This window comes from Botrytis porri (assembly GCF_014898465.1).
Source record: "Botrytis porri strain MUCL 3234 chromosome Unknown BPOR_004, whole genome shotgun sequence".
NCBI classification, from domain to species: Eukaryota; Fungi; Ascomycota; class Leotiomycetes; order Helotiales; family Sclerotiniaceae; genus Botrytis; species Botrytis porri.
The window spans coordinates 1,533,333-1,545,432 of NW_024066078.1; the positions used below are offsets into that span (position 1 = coordinate 1,533,333).

The following is a 12,100-nucleotide window of genomic DNA, read 5'->3' on the forward strand; positions in this document are numbered from 1 at the left end:
ATGAAGACTCAAACCCTCGCCCTTGCGGCTTTGGCTACCGGCTTCCAGCTTGCTGCTGCCACCGGATGGGCAGACAAGTCTAGCTTTTCTTGTCCTTCAAACACCAACAATGAGTGCTCTTCAACTCAAAAGAGCGGATGGGATTTCAGCGACCTCACATCTGGATCTTTCAGCAACTATGACGCTTTCGCCTTCTCTGGATTCACATGCTCAAATTCTTTCGGCAAGCGTGATAACCCAAAGTTCCCAAAGAGAACTTCCGGAAAATGTATCTCTGGTACAGCTTCGTCAGACCATGGCTCATGCCCTCAGTTCTCCTGCGGTAGCTCATCCAAATCTGGCTCTTCTAAATCTGGATCTTCAGGCGATATCTCCGCTTTCTCCATCTCCACCGTTCACGTTACTACCGAGTTCGATTGTGATTTAGAATTTCATTATGGTATGGGTGATGGATCTACTTGCAAGCAAACCTCTCGTTGCTCAAGTGGAGGTTCCATCATCTCCAACTCTCAATGTGGTGGTGCCAAGAACGTCACCGTTGTTTACTCTTCCGCAAGTCAAACACATACTGCCGCTACTGGTAAGGCTTCTTGTAGTGTTGGTATTAGCTCTGTTGGATTCGACTGCAGCTCGGCATCTACCACTCAACACCCATCCACCACTGCTAGTGCTAAGACCTCTGTCAAGACTACTTCTGTCATGACAACCTCCAGCGAATCTTCCAAGCCCACTTCCGTTGAATCCTCCGAGACTACTTTGGCTTCCTCCAACAAGGTTACCTCAGTTAAGAGCACTCCCTCCGCCACCGGTACTTCATACACCCTTGTAGGAACTGGTTCTACCAAGTCTTCGATCATTGGGACTTCAGTTAAGCCAAGTTCAAGTGCCGAGACTAGTGTTGAGACTAGTATCAAGACTTCAGAAAAGCCAAGCTCTTCTGTTCACACCTACCCAGCCGGTACCGCTCCAGGAAGCTCTGTTTACACTTACCCAGCCGGTACCGCTCCAGGAGCCTCTGCCTCTTCTATTATTGGTACAGCAGTCACTGGATCTGGATCTTCATCTGTTGTTCAATTGACCACGTCTACCATCTACGCTACCTCTGTTTCTACTATCATTTCTTGCGCCGAAACTGTCACCGACTGCCCAGCTAGATCAACTGCTTTGACCACTGTTGTGTAAGTTCAAAATATCCGTCATATTCTAGTTTTATCTAATAAATTATATAGTATTGCTGTTTCTACTACCATCTGCCCAGTTACCGCCACTGAGGTTCCAGGTTCATCCGCTGCTGCTTCTTCAATCATCGGTACATCCGTTGTTTCCTCCCCAGGTGCCTCTTCCCCAGCTTCATCTGGTGCTTCTTCCATCATCGGCACATCCGTTATTTCTTCCCCAGCTGCTTCTTCCCCAGCTGCCTCCACTGCCCCATGTGTCTCTTCCAGTGCCCTTCTCTCTGGTCAAACTGCTTGCCCAGTTTCTTCCGGGTCCGCTCCATCTTCCTCCAAGGTTTCTTCCATTATCGGTACATCTGTTGGAACTGCCCCAGTTTCATCCCACGCAGCCACTAGCGCGACCAGCCTTGCTACAACTGCTTACACCACCGTTATTGTTCAAGAATCTACCACTATTTGTCCAGTAACATTAACTCACACCACTGGAGGAGTGACCAGCTTTGAGACTACCTCGACCACCTCTACTGTTCGCTCTTCATCCACAGTCGTTACTTCTAGTGTCATCACTGTCACTGCCCCAGCCAGTGCCGCTTCTTCAACTGTTCAAGGTGTCACATCTGTACCAGCTCCAAGTGCTACTAGCCTTGCTACAACCGCTTACACCACTGTCATTGTTCAAGAATCTACCACCATCTGCCCAGTAACTTTGACCCACACCACCGGAGGAGTTACCAGCTTCGAGACCACTTCGACTACCTCGACTGTCCGAGCTTCTTCTACTGTTGTCACTTCCAGTGTCATTACTGTTACTGCCCCAGCCAGCTCGGTTGAAGGTGTTACTACTACCGCTTCTGCCACTACTCCAACTGAAACCGCTGCATGCCCAGATGTCTTGCCTCAATGCTTGAACACCTGGATGTACTTGGTCGGTTGTGAGTCCAACACTGATTCAGACTGTTACTGCCCAGATACTGCATTCATCAACAGCGTCTTTGGATGTGTTTCTGCATATGGTATTTCCTCATCTGACATTGATGCTGCTCAAAAGTACCTCCAAGGTATCTGTGCTGCTCACGTCTCTACCAACCCAGCTATCGTCACTGCCGCTTCTACCGTCTATGTTCCAGCTGCTTCCACTGGCGTTGCCACTTCATCTGTTCGAGGTGTCGCTTCTACCCCAGTTACCACTGTTACTCTTAGCACCACTTTGGTTGTTCCATGCACTGAATCTACTGGTTCCCTCTCCGGATCAGTCATCCCATCTTCATCCACCACAACCACTATTTCCACCGCTATCACCGTCCCACAAGTCGCTTTCTCCACTGCCCCAGCAGTCGGGTCAGCAACTGCTAGCGTTGCTCTCATCCCAGGTACCGTTGCTGCTTCCCAAGCCGCTGGATACACCACCTCTGCTCCATCAAGCACCACCAAGGTTGTATCCGGTGTCGCAGGAGCTACCAACGTTCCACCTGCCGCTACCACTTCCGCTTCCGTTCCATTCACCGGCAGCGCCATCAAGAGCACTAGCAGCTTTGGAGGACTCCTCGCCGCTGCTCTCGTCGCAATCTTTGCTTTGTAAGCAAATGATTCAATCTCATTCACATATTTCATTTTTTGTTTAAGCACGATCATCAAAATCATGCATAGATAGCATCAAGTCCGGGAGGCGTTCAATTCGATACCAATTTCATTAGTTCACTCACACCTGATTTTCTGTTTGGAGGAAAAACATAATCAGCTTTGTTCCATCTTTATGGACGTTACGCCAGTCTGGCATGGTACACGGTACACACGAGGGTTGGGAGGGTATGCTGGATCGTCATATGATCATGAGTAATGGTTGGGGAATTGAAAAGAAAAGTGTTTGTTAACACTGTAATTATAGATTTTTCCTCGGAGAGAATATATAAAGGATTACCCTCTTGATTGTTTGTGTGTTTTGTGTGATGAAAATGCTTGTCTATGTGTGATGTGATTTGTTGTATATGAACTGTTCCGTATAAATTATGTATAGGGTGCTGATAAATAGAAAGAAAATGAGGATATTAACATTTCAATGACTTGAACGAATCTAATGATTCTCTACTCCTAAAACATCGATTAAATCCCATTTCAATTCAACTCTCTATTTTTCCTGTATAAACCTCATATAGGTACTTTCTGAATAATTCATCTTCCAGTTATATATGATATTTTAAAATATGTAAGTTAGGATTGAAATACCTCTCTGTATGTGATGTGACTCCATGTGAAAATCGTTCGACTTGATGAAGTTAACTCTTACTATAGGATGATAGGTCTTCACTCGTGCTCCAACACTTGACCTATCAGTTAGGTATTTGAGGGTATGATTTCCTGTAAATGACATCTAGCTCACCATAAATTTGTGTTTTGTAGATTATGTAGCCATTGTATCAAATGATTGTTGGCAAAGTAAAGCTATCTTAAGCCATCATACTGCCTTGAAGTAGCTCACCAAGAGCTTGTCAACAGTATTCCATATAAATTTGACAGATCGGATAGTAGACTATTATTCATAGATGCTAAATTTCATGAAAATCAAGGGACCTTCGCCTCGGATAGTACCGACCTAATAAGGGGTCATTCATTTGTCAAATTAGATTTACTAGCTAGACAAACATTTATGGTATGGATGTAATCTTGTGTTCCGCCTCACTTTAACAAATATCCATGCTGAGGCGCATTATATCATGATTATTCGTAAATCTCACTGTTTGCCACCAGAACGCCTGAAATATACATCCTATCTGAGCTTTTCTAACAGCCAAACTTCACATCCATCTTGTCTCCGCACTCCCTTTAATAAGGCCATCGAGCTCACTCGTAGTCCAACCACCATAAAAATCTCCAGGTTGTGGTATAACTTTCTCTCCATCCACACAACAATCCCATGGTCCAGCATAGAAACTCAAATAACCTTTCAATTCAGCATACTGAGGTGTGGGAGCTTCGTATGACCATATTCTGTTGGTTATTTCATGCTTTCGGGGCTCGGATGATTGTAGCTGCTTTTCAAAAGGACAAGAAGAGGCAGGAGAAGGAGAGAAAGGTGTAGGTAATGAGATCGAGTAGTATGTGGCCCAGCCTTTGTATTCACAAAAAGTGGATTTGTTGGTGGCGGTTAGAGGGAAGTTTGGAGATAGGGATGTGGCGGGGAGGTAGTATGCTGTTCGAATGTTAGGGTATGGATCGAGAGAGAAGACCGAGGCTAGAGCCATCATGAATGGAAAAGGGGTATTCACTGGGTGAATGATATGTTTCCAAAACCCAATATGCATCACTTGTTTCAGCAATAGTTTGACCTCGATATTTTACAATGAGATGGCGAGATGTTTTCTCAAGGAGAGGTGGACGTGGAAAGTTTTGAACGTTAAGCCTTGGTTTTGGAAGCATATTGATAGTAAATGCTTTGGTGAATCAATATATCGATCAATACAATTGAACTATATGATAACTTATTATTCTAGAAAGATATAAGATATCAACAATGGAGGGGTTTAGGTTTATGCATACCTACCTGGTACTAGTATCTACATCGTAAAGGATGACTAAGCAATCTAAGGCTAATAAGCCTAGCGCCCCCGCAATCGTCACACAAGTGCAAGATCCCAAGTTCGCAAGGCTAGGTAGAATTCCATCCATCTACTAATAAATATCCATTCAAATTCTGTCTATTGTCGTCGCCATACCAATACAAACACATTCTGCGACTTTTCAAGATCATATCTACCACTCAATATCATCATCATGTCAGGACTCGAGAAAGCCCTCTTCAATTTGAAGGTACGTCATTCTGCTTATCTTTCACTCTATATCGCACATCGATCGCACTTCAACGTCAACTGTTCTGCGCATACATGTAGCCTCAAACTAACTCAATTTTCAGTTCACCGCAAAACAAATCAACCGACAAGCCAACAAAGCTGGACAGGCGGAAAAGGCTGAGAAAGATAAACTTAAGAAGGTATATTCCGCCTTTCCATTTCACACATCTCCAGAAAATACAACTCGTTAACATCACTCTACAGGCAATCCAACAAGGCCATCCCGATATCGCAAAAATCAATGCCGAAAATGCTATCCGCAAACAAAATGAGAAATTGAATCTACTAAGGTTAGCCAGTAGAATTGATGCCGTGGCCAGTAGAGTACAGACGGCTGTTACCATGAGACAAGTCACCGGCAGTATGACGAATGTAGTAAGAGGGATGGATCAAGCTATGAAAGCTATGGATTTGGAAAAGGTCAGTCTCACTTCTATTGACTATCAGATCTCTGTACTTAACCCCACTTTTAACTTTAACTGATAAAATATAAACTCTATAGATCTCAGCAGTAATGGATCGATTCGAGACACAATTCGAAGATTTAGATGTAGCAACCGGTTATTACGAGAATGCAACTACATCGGCAACTGCAGTAGCAACTCCCCAAGAAGATGTTGATAGATTGATGAACCAAGTTGCGGATGAGGCTGGAATTGAGTTGAATCAAGAGATGAAGAGTCCGGAAGCGGCTACCCCAGTCAAATCGAATCCAACTGAAGTAGAAGAGGATGGATTGGGCGAAAGATTGAGGGCCTTGAGATCGTAGAGGCTTATAAAGGGGGAAAGATATTTGGGTATAGGCGTTGTGGATAAGAACAGAATAAAGAACGGCGAATAGGGTGTCCTGTTATTACTCGGGTTGTATTTATCTGTGGATTTTTTGAGCGTATTCACATTAGAATGCTTACAAGGAACTTGAGGATGTGGATCGGTGCCTGACTTTGGTAGGAAACCTTCAGCGATGTATATCTCCTACTCAATAATCCAAGCGGTGCACTTATATTAAGGTTATCAAATTACAAACGATTTGGGGAAGAAAGATGTTCGGCGATTTCAAATCTACTAAAAGCTTCAAGCGAAGCTCCTCTACGCTTTTCTTTTCATTATTCTGTTAGATGTCATTTATATGTCATTTTTATCTACTCGCTTCTTTCCCTTAAACCTTTTGTCCATTTCATAATTACTTTTATCATATCTTCGAATATTTTAACATTCGGGACAGATTGGTATGTTAATTTCATGTATTTGAGGATTTTACTTCTTGGTTCCTATCATGAATTTTAAGCGTGTCTTTCCCGGTTCTCGTAAATTTGGAATTCCTTATCCCTGGAAAGGTCACAAAAATAGGAACATCTCGTCATAGAATGGTAGTGAATATCCAGGTTTTCTTAGAGACTGTATGGAGATGTTTCCGGCATAGAGCCGAAGTAAGCATGTTCAGAACTCTTGATAAAGGATCAGATTACAGGTAATTTGTGGAAATTTTGACTTTGAGCATGCTATTGGGCTGTTAGCTGCCCATACTTTGGTCTTGTGAACTATTATCGGCTTATTACTTACAGAACTTTCCCGCGTAAGTTTCGGATCTTGACAATGAAGCTTAGTGTAAAACTCCTTCCAGCGGCTTCAGTACCAATCGTTCCATTTCTCTTGTCTTTACTTATCTTCTTGCTTTCATATATCTAATATAACGCATAATATCCCGAATGAACCGCGCGATGTATGCTATGCAAACATTATGAGCAATGACCAAGATCCAGAAAGTGAATGTTCACATTTGCTGGTAAGCCACCTTGCAATCTATGCGGATTTCAATACTCATATTTAACAGTTCGCACTTCAGCTATGCATGAAATATAGTGCAAAGAATACCTACCTACTTGCAGCATCCAATCTACGCCTGACAACTTATCAAGTTCCGGAATATACATTGAATACAACGCTCAGATCACAGTTATCAGCACACATACATAGATAACCATTCGACAAATTCTATGATGAAGCGAACTCTATTTCATATTTCTCTCCGTGTGAGATGGTATAAAACTATTTCTGGTATGTGATCTGCCACTTCTGACGTTTTGAATAGTTGAAAAGATACTATAATCAGGTGAATGTTAGATCTTATTACTACATGCGTACTACGGTTGGTGGAATTCACCAGATGGTTATTAGTTTCTGATACCGTAGATCTACATACAGACCAGATTTTGATATTGGTATTGTTCCGCAATTGCATGACTACATGTCAACATGGGAAAATACTTCCATTCATACAGATCCGGGATCAAGTAGATCGAGGTATAAATTGATGTGATGCACCAGGTCTCCAGGAACAGGAAGCGAAGAAAATGTGGAGGTATTTACTGAGGTGGTTTTCACATAGCACGTAGGATTCTAGACATCGATCCTTATGATGGGAACTCAATCTCGGTTTACAAAACTACGGAAGCAGCTCTGTCATGTTTGAAATGGAGGTCTATATCAGCTGACCAATTATGTTGCACATCTGTCTGATTTGCGATGTCTAAACATCGTGCTCAGAACCAGCAGTAGGGAGTGCCTGCATTGATTTTAATTTCCTGCCACCTGTGTAGCTTTGTCTCCACACTTGGAGGGACTGGTGTTGACGACTTTGCTCGCTTCACGCTTCTCATGATGATCTCCGCACATGAAGGAACCGGTATCGACAGCAGCACCGTCTGTGCTAACCTCGCGCTTATCTCGTGAGCTTCCATACTTGGAAAAGTTGGTGTTGACGACTTGGCTAGCTTTGGTAATAATCGGTTCGACTGTGCCTTGGGTACTTGGACAAAATACACTGACCCTAGTTAAAAATGTGAGCTTTCACTATATAGTGCACTTGATCACCTAGACTTCTCAGCGAGTCAACAACTCATCGTTTCAATTTTGATGCTAGGTACGATGTAGCTATTCTCGCTAGTGGGAGTCACAAAACCAGACGAATCGGGAAAGAGGTATCAGTTCCAGGGACTATTGAATATGTCATGTATGAACAGAATTTGCGCCCCTTCAATCGTAATACATGATTCGCCATCAAAATTGTGCATTGCGAATATCTTATCTTGTAGATTCAAGTACATTGCCTGGATATGTTACGACGTGCTTATTATGAGGATTATTAGAGAGACGAACCGGAGCCTGGGATATATAGTCCATAGATCTTGGGCTACAGTCTTGGTGAATCTCGGACATGGTTGTTTAGTCCAAGTTTATGTGCTATTCGGTATGATAGATCATTGTGCTGATAACTTGCGTCAGAAGGCGATTCTTTGTCCCTTGGTTCGTCTATATCAAGACTGAGAAACTCACTGGATATAGTTGATGAGTGATATAGACACTGCTGTTAGGACATATGTCTGGGATGAAAAACACCCAGCATACCTGTTCAGACTCCAGCTTTTATTCCTCCCCTCTTACAAAGTCGAACGAGTATTATCAGCTAATCTTTGGTTCTTCACAGACAATCTAAATGTTGTAATTTCACCACAGTGAAACACAGTAAGTCTTGACCACAAGTTATTCACAACAGAAACACATGGCATGGAATGAATGCCAAGATCCAAGAATTTGGAAAATTCGCCGGATGCTACTGACATATAAACAACCGCAGGCCTGAATATAATAGAGAGAGCCGAGATGAGAAGGGGAGGTTTCCTCATAGCGTATGACCAATGAATCGCGTAATGGACTTGGATTGTGAATCCGTCTACTATGTTATAGGCTTTAATGAAATTATATCAGCTTTGATTTCGACCAGATAATTGTTCAGAGTCCACATTGCTTGTGATTAGATGATTAGATGTTAGATGATTAGTGAATAATGATGATGCTAACTTAACTCCATATAACCTCCCGCCATAGACCTTTCAACTGAATAACGTCAAATACAAGAAATATACCACTCTATTTACAACCCTAAGACACGAGACCATATACAATCATTCGACACCAAACAATCAATAAAGCTCCAATCTTTTCAGGACGGTTGGGTAGCGAAGAAATGGATCAACATCAAACGAACAAGTGGGGCAGTCCCTCTCTTCTCCACTAACAGTAAACAGTCTCTATATATATCCAGCAACCTTTCTCACCTTTATCAAATACGGTGAGATGGCCGAGTTGGTCTAAGGCGCCAGGTTAAGGTGATTAATTCTTAACATATGATTGCTTGCAATCTCCTGGTCTAGTAATAGGCGTGGGTTCGAATCCCACTCTCATCAAATTATGTTTTTGCACTTTTTTGGTTGGAAGGAGAAGGGTTTTTCGCCTAGCGCGGGGTAATTCTATTTTTTGACCTACAACCAAAAATGATAACAAAAACGATTTGACTAATCTTTTGGCTCTAAAATTGTAAATTGGGAACTGAAGCTCTATTTGTATTCTGACATTTATTTTTATACAGATCGACAAATTACTGCCCTTTAGCGCTTCACTCACGTCCCCATCAGTCAACAACCAAACCACCACAAGAATGGTAAAAATTGGCAAAAAGGTAGATTTCAGCCAACGGGTTCAAACCGATGATACTCATCGTAACTCCCTACACAGGGCTCGAACCTGTAGCCTCAAGATTGAATCTTTAAGATACCGAAGTATCTTCTTGATAGAAGTCTTGCGCGCTACCATTGCGCCAGCAGGGAAATCTTATGATGTTGTATATTGAACATTCCTTAAATAAGTGTATAATACAATAAACTAGAAAGGTGGAGAAAAGAAGAGAAACACTCCAAAAGCACATAGTAAAACTCTAGGTTCTGGGTTAAGCTATTCGAGTTCTTGGAAAATTCTGATAAAAAAAATTAGACTACCGAGAAAATGAAGGGGTTGAGCCGAGATGACCCCACTATTTGTGATTTTTTTTGCCCCACCCAATCCACAAAGTGTATTGTTCTTTACTTCTGGTCATGAGATTTGAGAATATAATGCCAAAATGCGAGAGGTCAGACATACAAATAGGCCGGATGGTGTAGTTGGTTATCACGTGTCCTTAACAATTCACACCTGTTAAAATACGGACAAGGTCCTGGGATCGTGCCCCAGTCTGGTCAATCAGCATGTCGCAAGATAATTCTTTTGCCGTTTTCTGATATTTTGGCCGAGATTTTGATGCAGTCTGTCGTCGATCTTTTGCTACATTCATCTATACATCTCATCATGGTTGTATATTGCTGTCGACAAAAGCCAAAGTGCATTCGGCGTTGGTGAGGTCTGTGGGCCTTTATTTTCACTCATTCGTTCTGGGTTTGCTCGCCAGCTATAATCTAGCTTTGATTGAACATCTGAAAAGCACCCCTAACTTTGAATATTCTACCGGCGACATCATTTTCTTAAATTCACTGTTCAATGCTAGCGAATGCTACTAGTCTTCTACATACGAAATAGGAAGTGATGTGAGGATGGAAAGGTCGAATACTCGCTTTGACTTAGTTTCGGTGTCTGTAGCTGTTCGAAAATTTGGCCTACTTGGAACTAGAAGCTTCAAGTGTGTTGGTAGGAAGAATAAGAAATTTTTGGTCTCTGAGTCCCCGAAAATTCGGAGGCGTGTTGCTGTCTGGCGGGAAATGATTAGAGTAACTTGAGGGCCTGAGAGGTAGTATAGAGTGCCCTTATGTCGAGCTCCCACACTAGTTAAACCGAAGCTTGGTTGAATGTTTTTGTGGCTTTTTGAGTGTCTTTGTATCTTCCCCCTTGCCCGTCTCTTCTCTTTGATGGATGTCCGGAGAAGAATTTGCCCGACTGTCTGAATATCCTATATTAATGTATGAGGGAACTTCGCTGACAATGTCTTTAGACATTGTAGAGAGACTTAGCTAATTGGCCACTTGTAAATTGTGTAGTGGAAATACAAGTGCAGAATAGATATTATTTGAATAACAAGAAAGAAACACGCATATCGACAGAACTTGAGTCATTTTTAAGAGTAGAATATATTGAGATATCTCGGAATATGTACGTGGAGCCATGCCAAAATCTTCTGACGTCTAATTTGTAGATTGCCTCGAAGGCGAAGGGGAGTACGATCACTACTTACGACTCACCAAGAAATATAGGAAGTTCAAGCCGCTTCACATACCATATCTCACAAGAGTGTGAAGCCCAAGCGACCCATTTCAACTTCTGAAGCTATCTCATTTGACCAGACTAAAGTTGGTAAACAGGCCACGACCTATATTCTATATGAACATGTTTAACAAGTCCCTACCGAAACCTTCAATCCTGTTTGAAATCACTCATCTCCAAGTTCAATTATCGAGAGAGTCCATCTGATATACCGTACAGACATCCAGTACGCTAATAGTGCCGCAGATGGATTTTGGAACGCTTTCATTTGCATACGGAAATGCGAGAAAGTTGTTACACATGCAACAAAGACAGTTTGCTAGATTATTAGCTAGATACCTCACTGGGAAACGGTGAGATCTCGTCTGATAGCCTTCAAAACGAACAATTCCCAGAAACATTGAAGTGGAGGACAAGCCTTTAAGGGTCTGTCATCATACACCTCCCGAAGCTTGTTTTCTCCGTTTGCAAACCCCTAGTGCGCTTCATTAATGAGCACACCAAGCCCCACTGGAGCTTTCACCGAATTCGCCGAGGAGTTGCCTGGGTCATGAATACCGAATATCAAACATCCCGAAAGACTTGCGAGTCTCCAAAAACCAACGGCGGAGCAAGCAAATCCCCTACTATTAACAATTCAAACGAAACCTTTCTTCATCCCCGCCATTTTCTCTAAGCCTGAATACTCTGCAGAATTTTAGTGCGGGGCTACTGTTAGCTCCCGCTCCACAAGTAGGGGCGAATTCCGCTAGCTATTTTTGCAAGAATTCCTGGAAAAATACAGGAATTTTTTGGGATTGTGTCCTCGCTCAAGTGAAAGTCGAGCAGGCCCCCAAATCTGCCGCTCGGTCCATTGCAACATAACACGAAGATCTCTCATGCAATGCCGTATTATCCCTTTTAAAACACTGTCTGATGCATCTAGTATGTCGGGGTTCCGCGGCATAACTGATTGTTTGTGTATTAGTTCAATATTGTCCCACAGCAACGTAG

At 42.6% G+C, this 12,100-nt stretch overlaps 4 protein-coding genes across 4 annotated transcripts; 2 read left to right on the top strand and 2 right to left on the bottom strand.

Moving 5' to 3' along the window:
• On the top strand, nt 1-2,754 carry EAF01_003404 (uncharacterized protein; the record flags this gene model as incomplete). The annotated part of the gene is made up of 2 exons (XM_038911658.1): nt 1-1,178; nt 1,230-2,754. 2 exons carry the CDS (start codon nt 1-3, stop codon nt 2,752-2,754), a joined length of 2,703 nt encoding a protein of 900 aa, XP_038772893.1.
• Nucleotides 2,755-3,967: 1,213 nt separating this feature from the next.
• Nucleotides 3,968-4,589, bottom strand: EAF01_003405 (uncharacterized protein; the record flags this gene model as incomplete). The annotated part of the gene is made up of 2 exons (XM_038911659.1): nt 3,968-4,362; nt 4,439-4,589. 2 exons carry the CDS (start codon nt 4,587-4,589, stop codon nt 3,968-3,970), a joined length of 546 nt encoding a protein of 181 aa, XP_038772894.1.
• Nucleotides 4,590-4,943: 354 nt separating this feature from the next.
• On the top strand, nt 4,944-5,789 carry EAF01_003406 (uncharacterized protein; the record flags this gene model as incomplete). The annotated part of the gene is made up of 4 exons (XM_038911660.1): nt 4,944-4,979; nt 5,083-5,160; nt 5,225-5,440; nt 5,523-5,789. 4 exons carry the CDS (start codon nt 4,944-4,946, stop codon nt 5,787-5,789), a joined length of 597 nt encoding a protein of 198 aa, XP_038772895.1.
• A 2,424-nt stretch (nt 5,790-8,213) lies between these two features.
• EAF01_003407 (uncharacterized protein) lies at nt 8,214-8,906 on the bottom strand (the record flags this gene model as incomplete). The annotated part of the gene is made up of 3 exons (XM_038911661.1): nt 8,214-8,355; nt 8,465-8,753; nt 8,882-8,906. 3 exons carry the CDS (start codon nt 8,904-8,906, stop codon nt 8,214-8,216), a joined length of 456 nt encoding a protein of 151 aa, XP_038772896.1.
• Nucleotides 8,907-12,100: the final 3,194 nt, after the last annotated feature.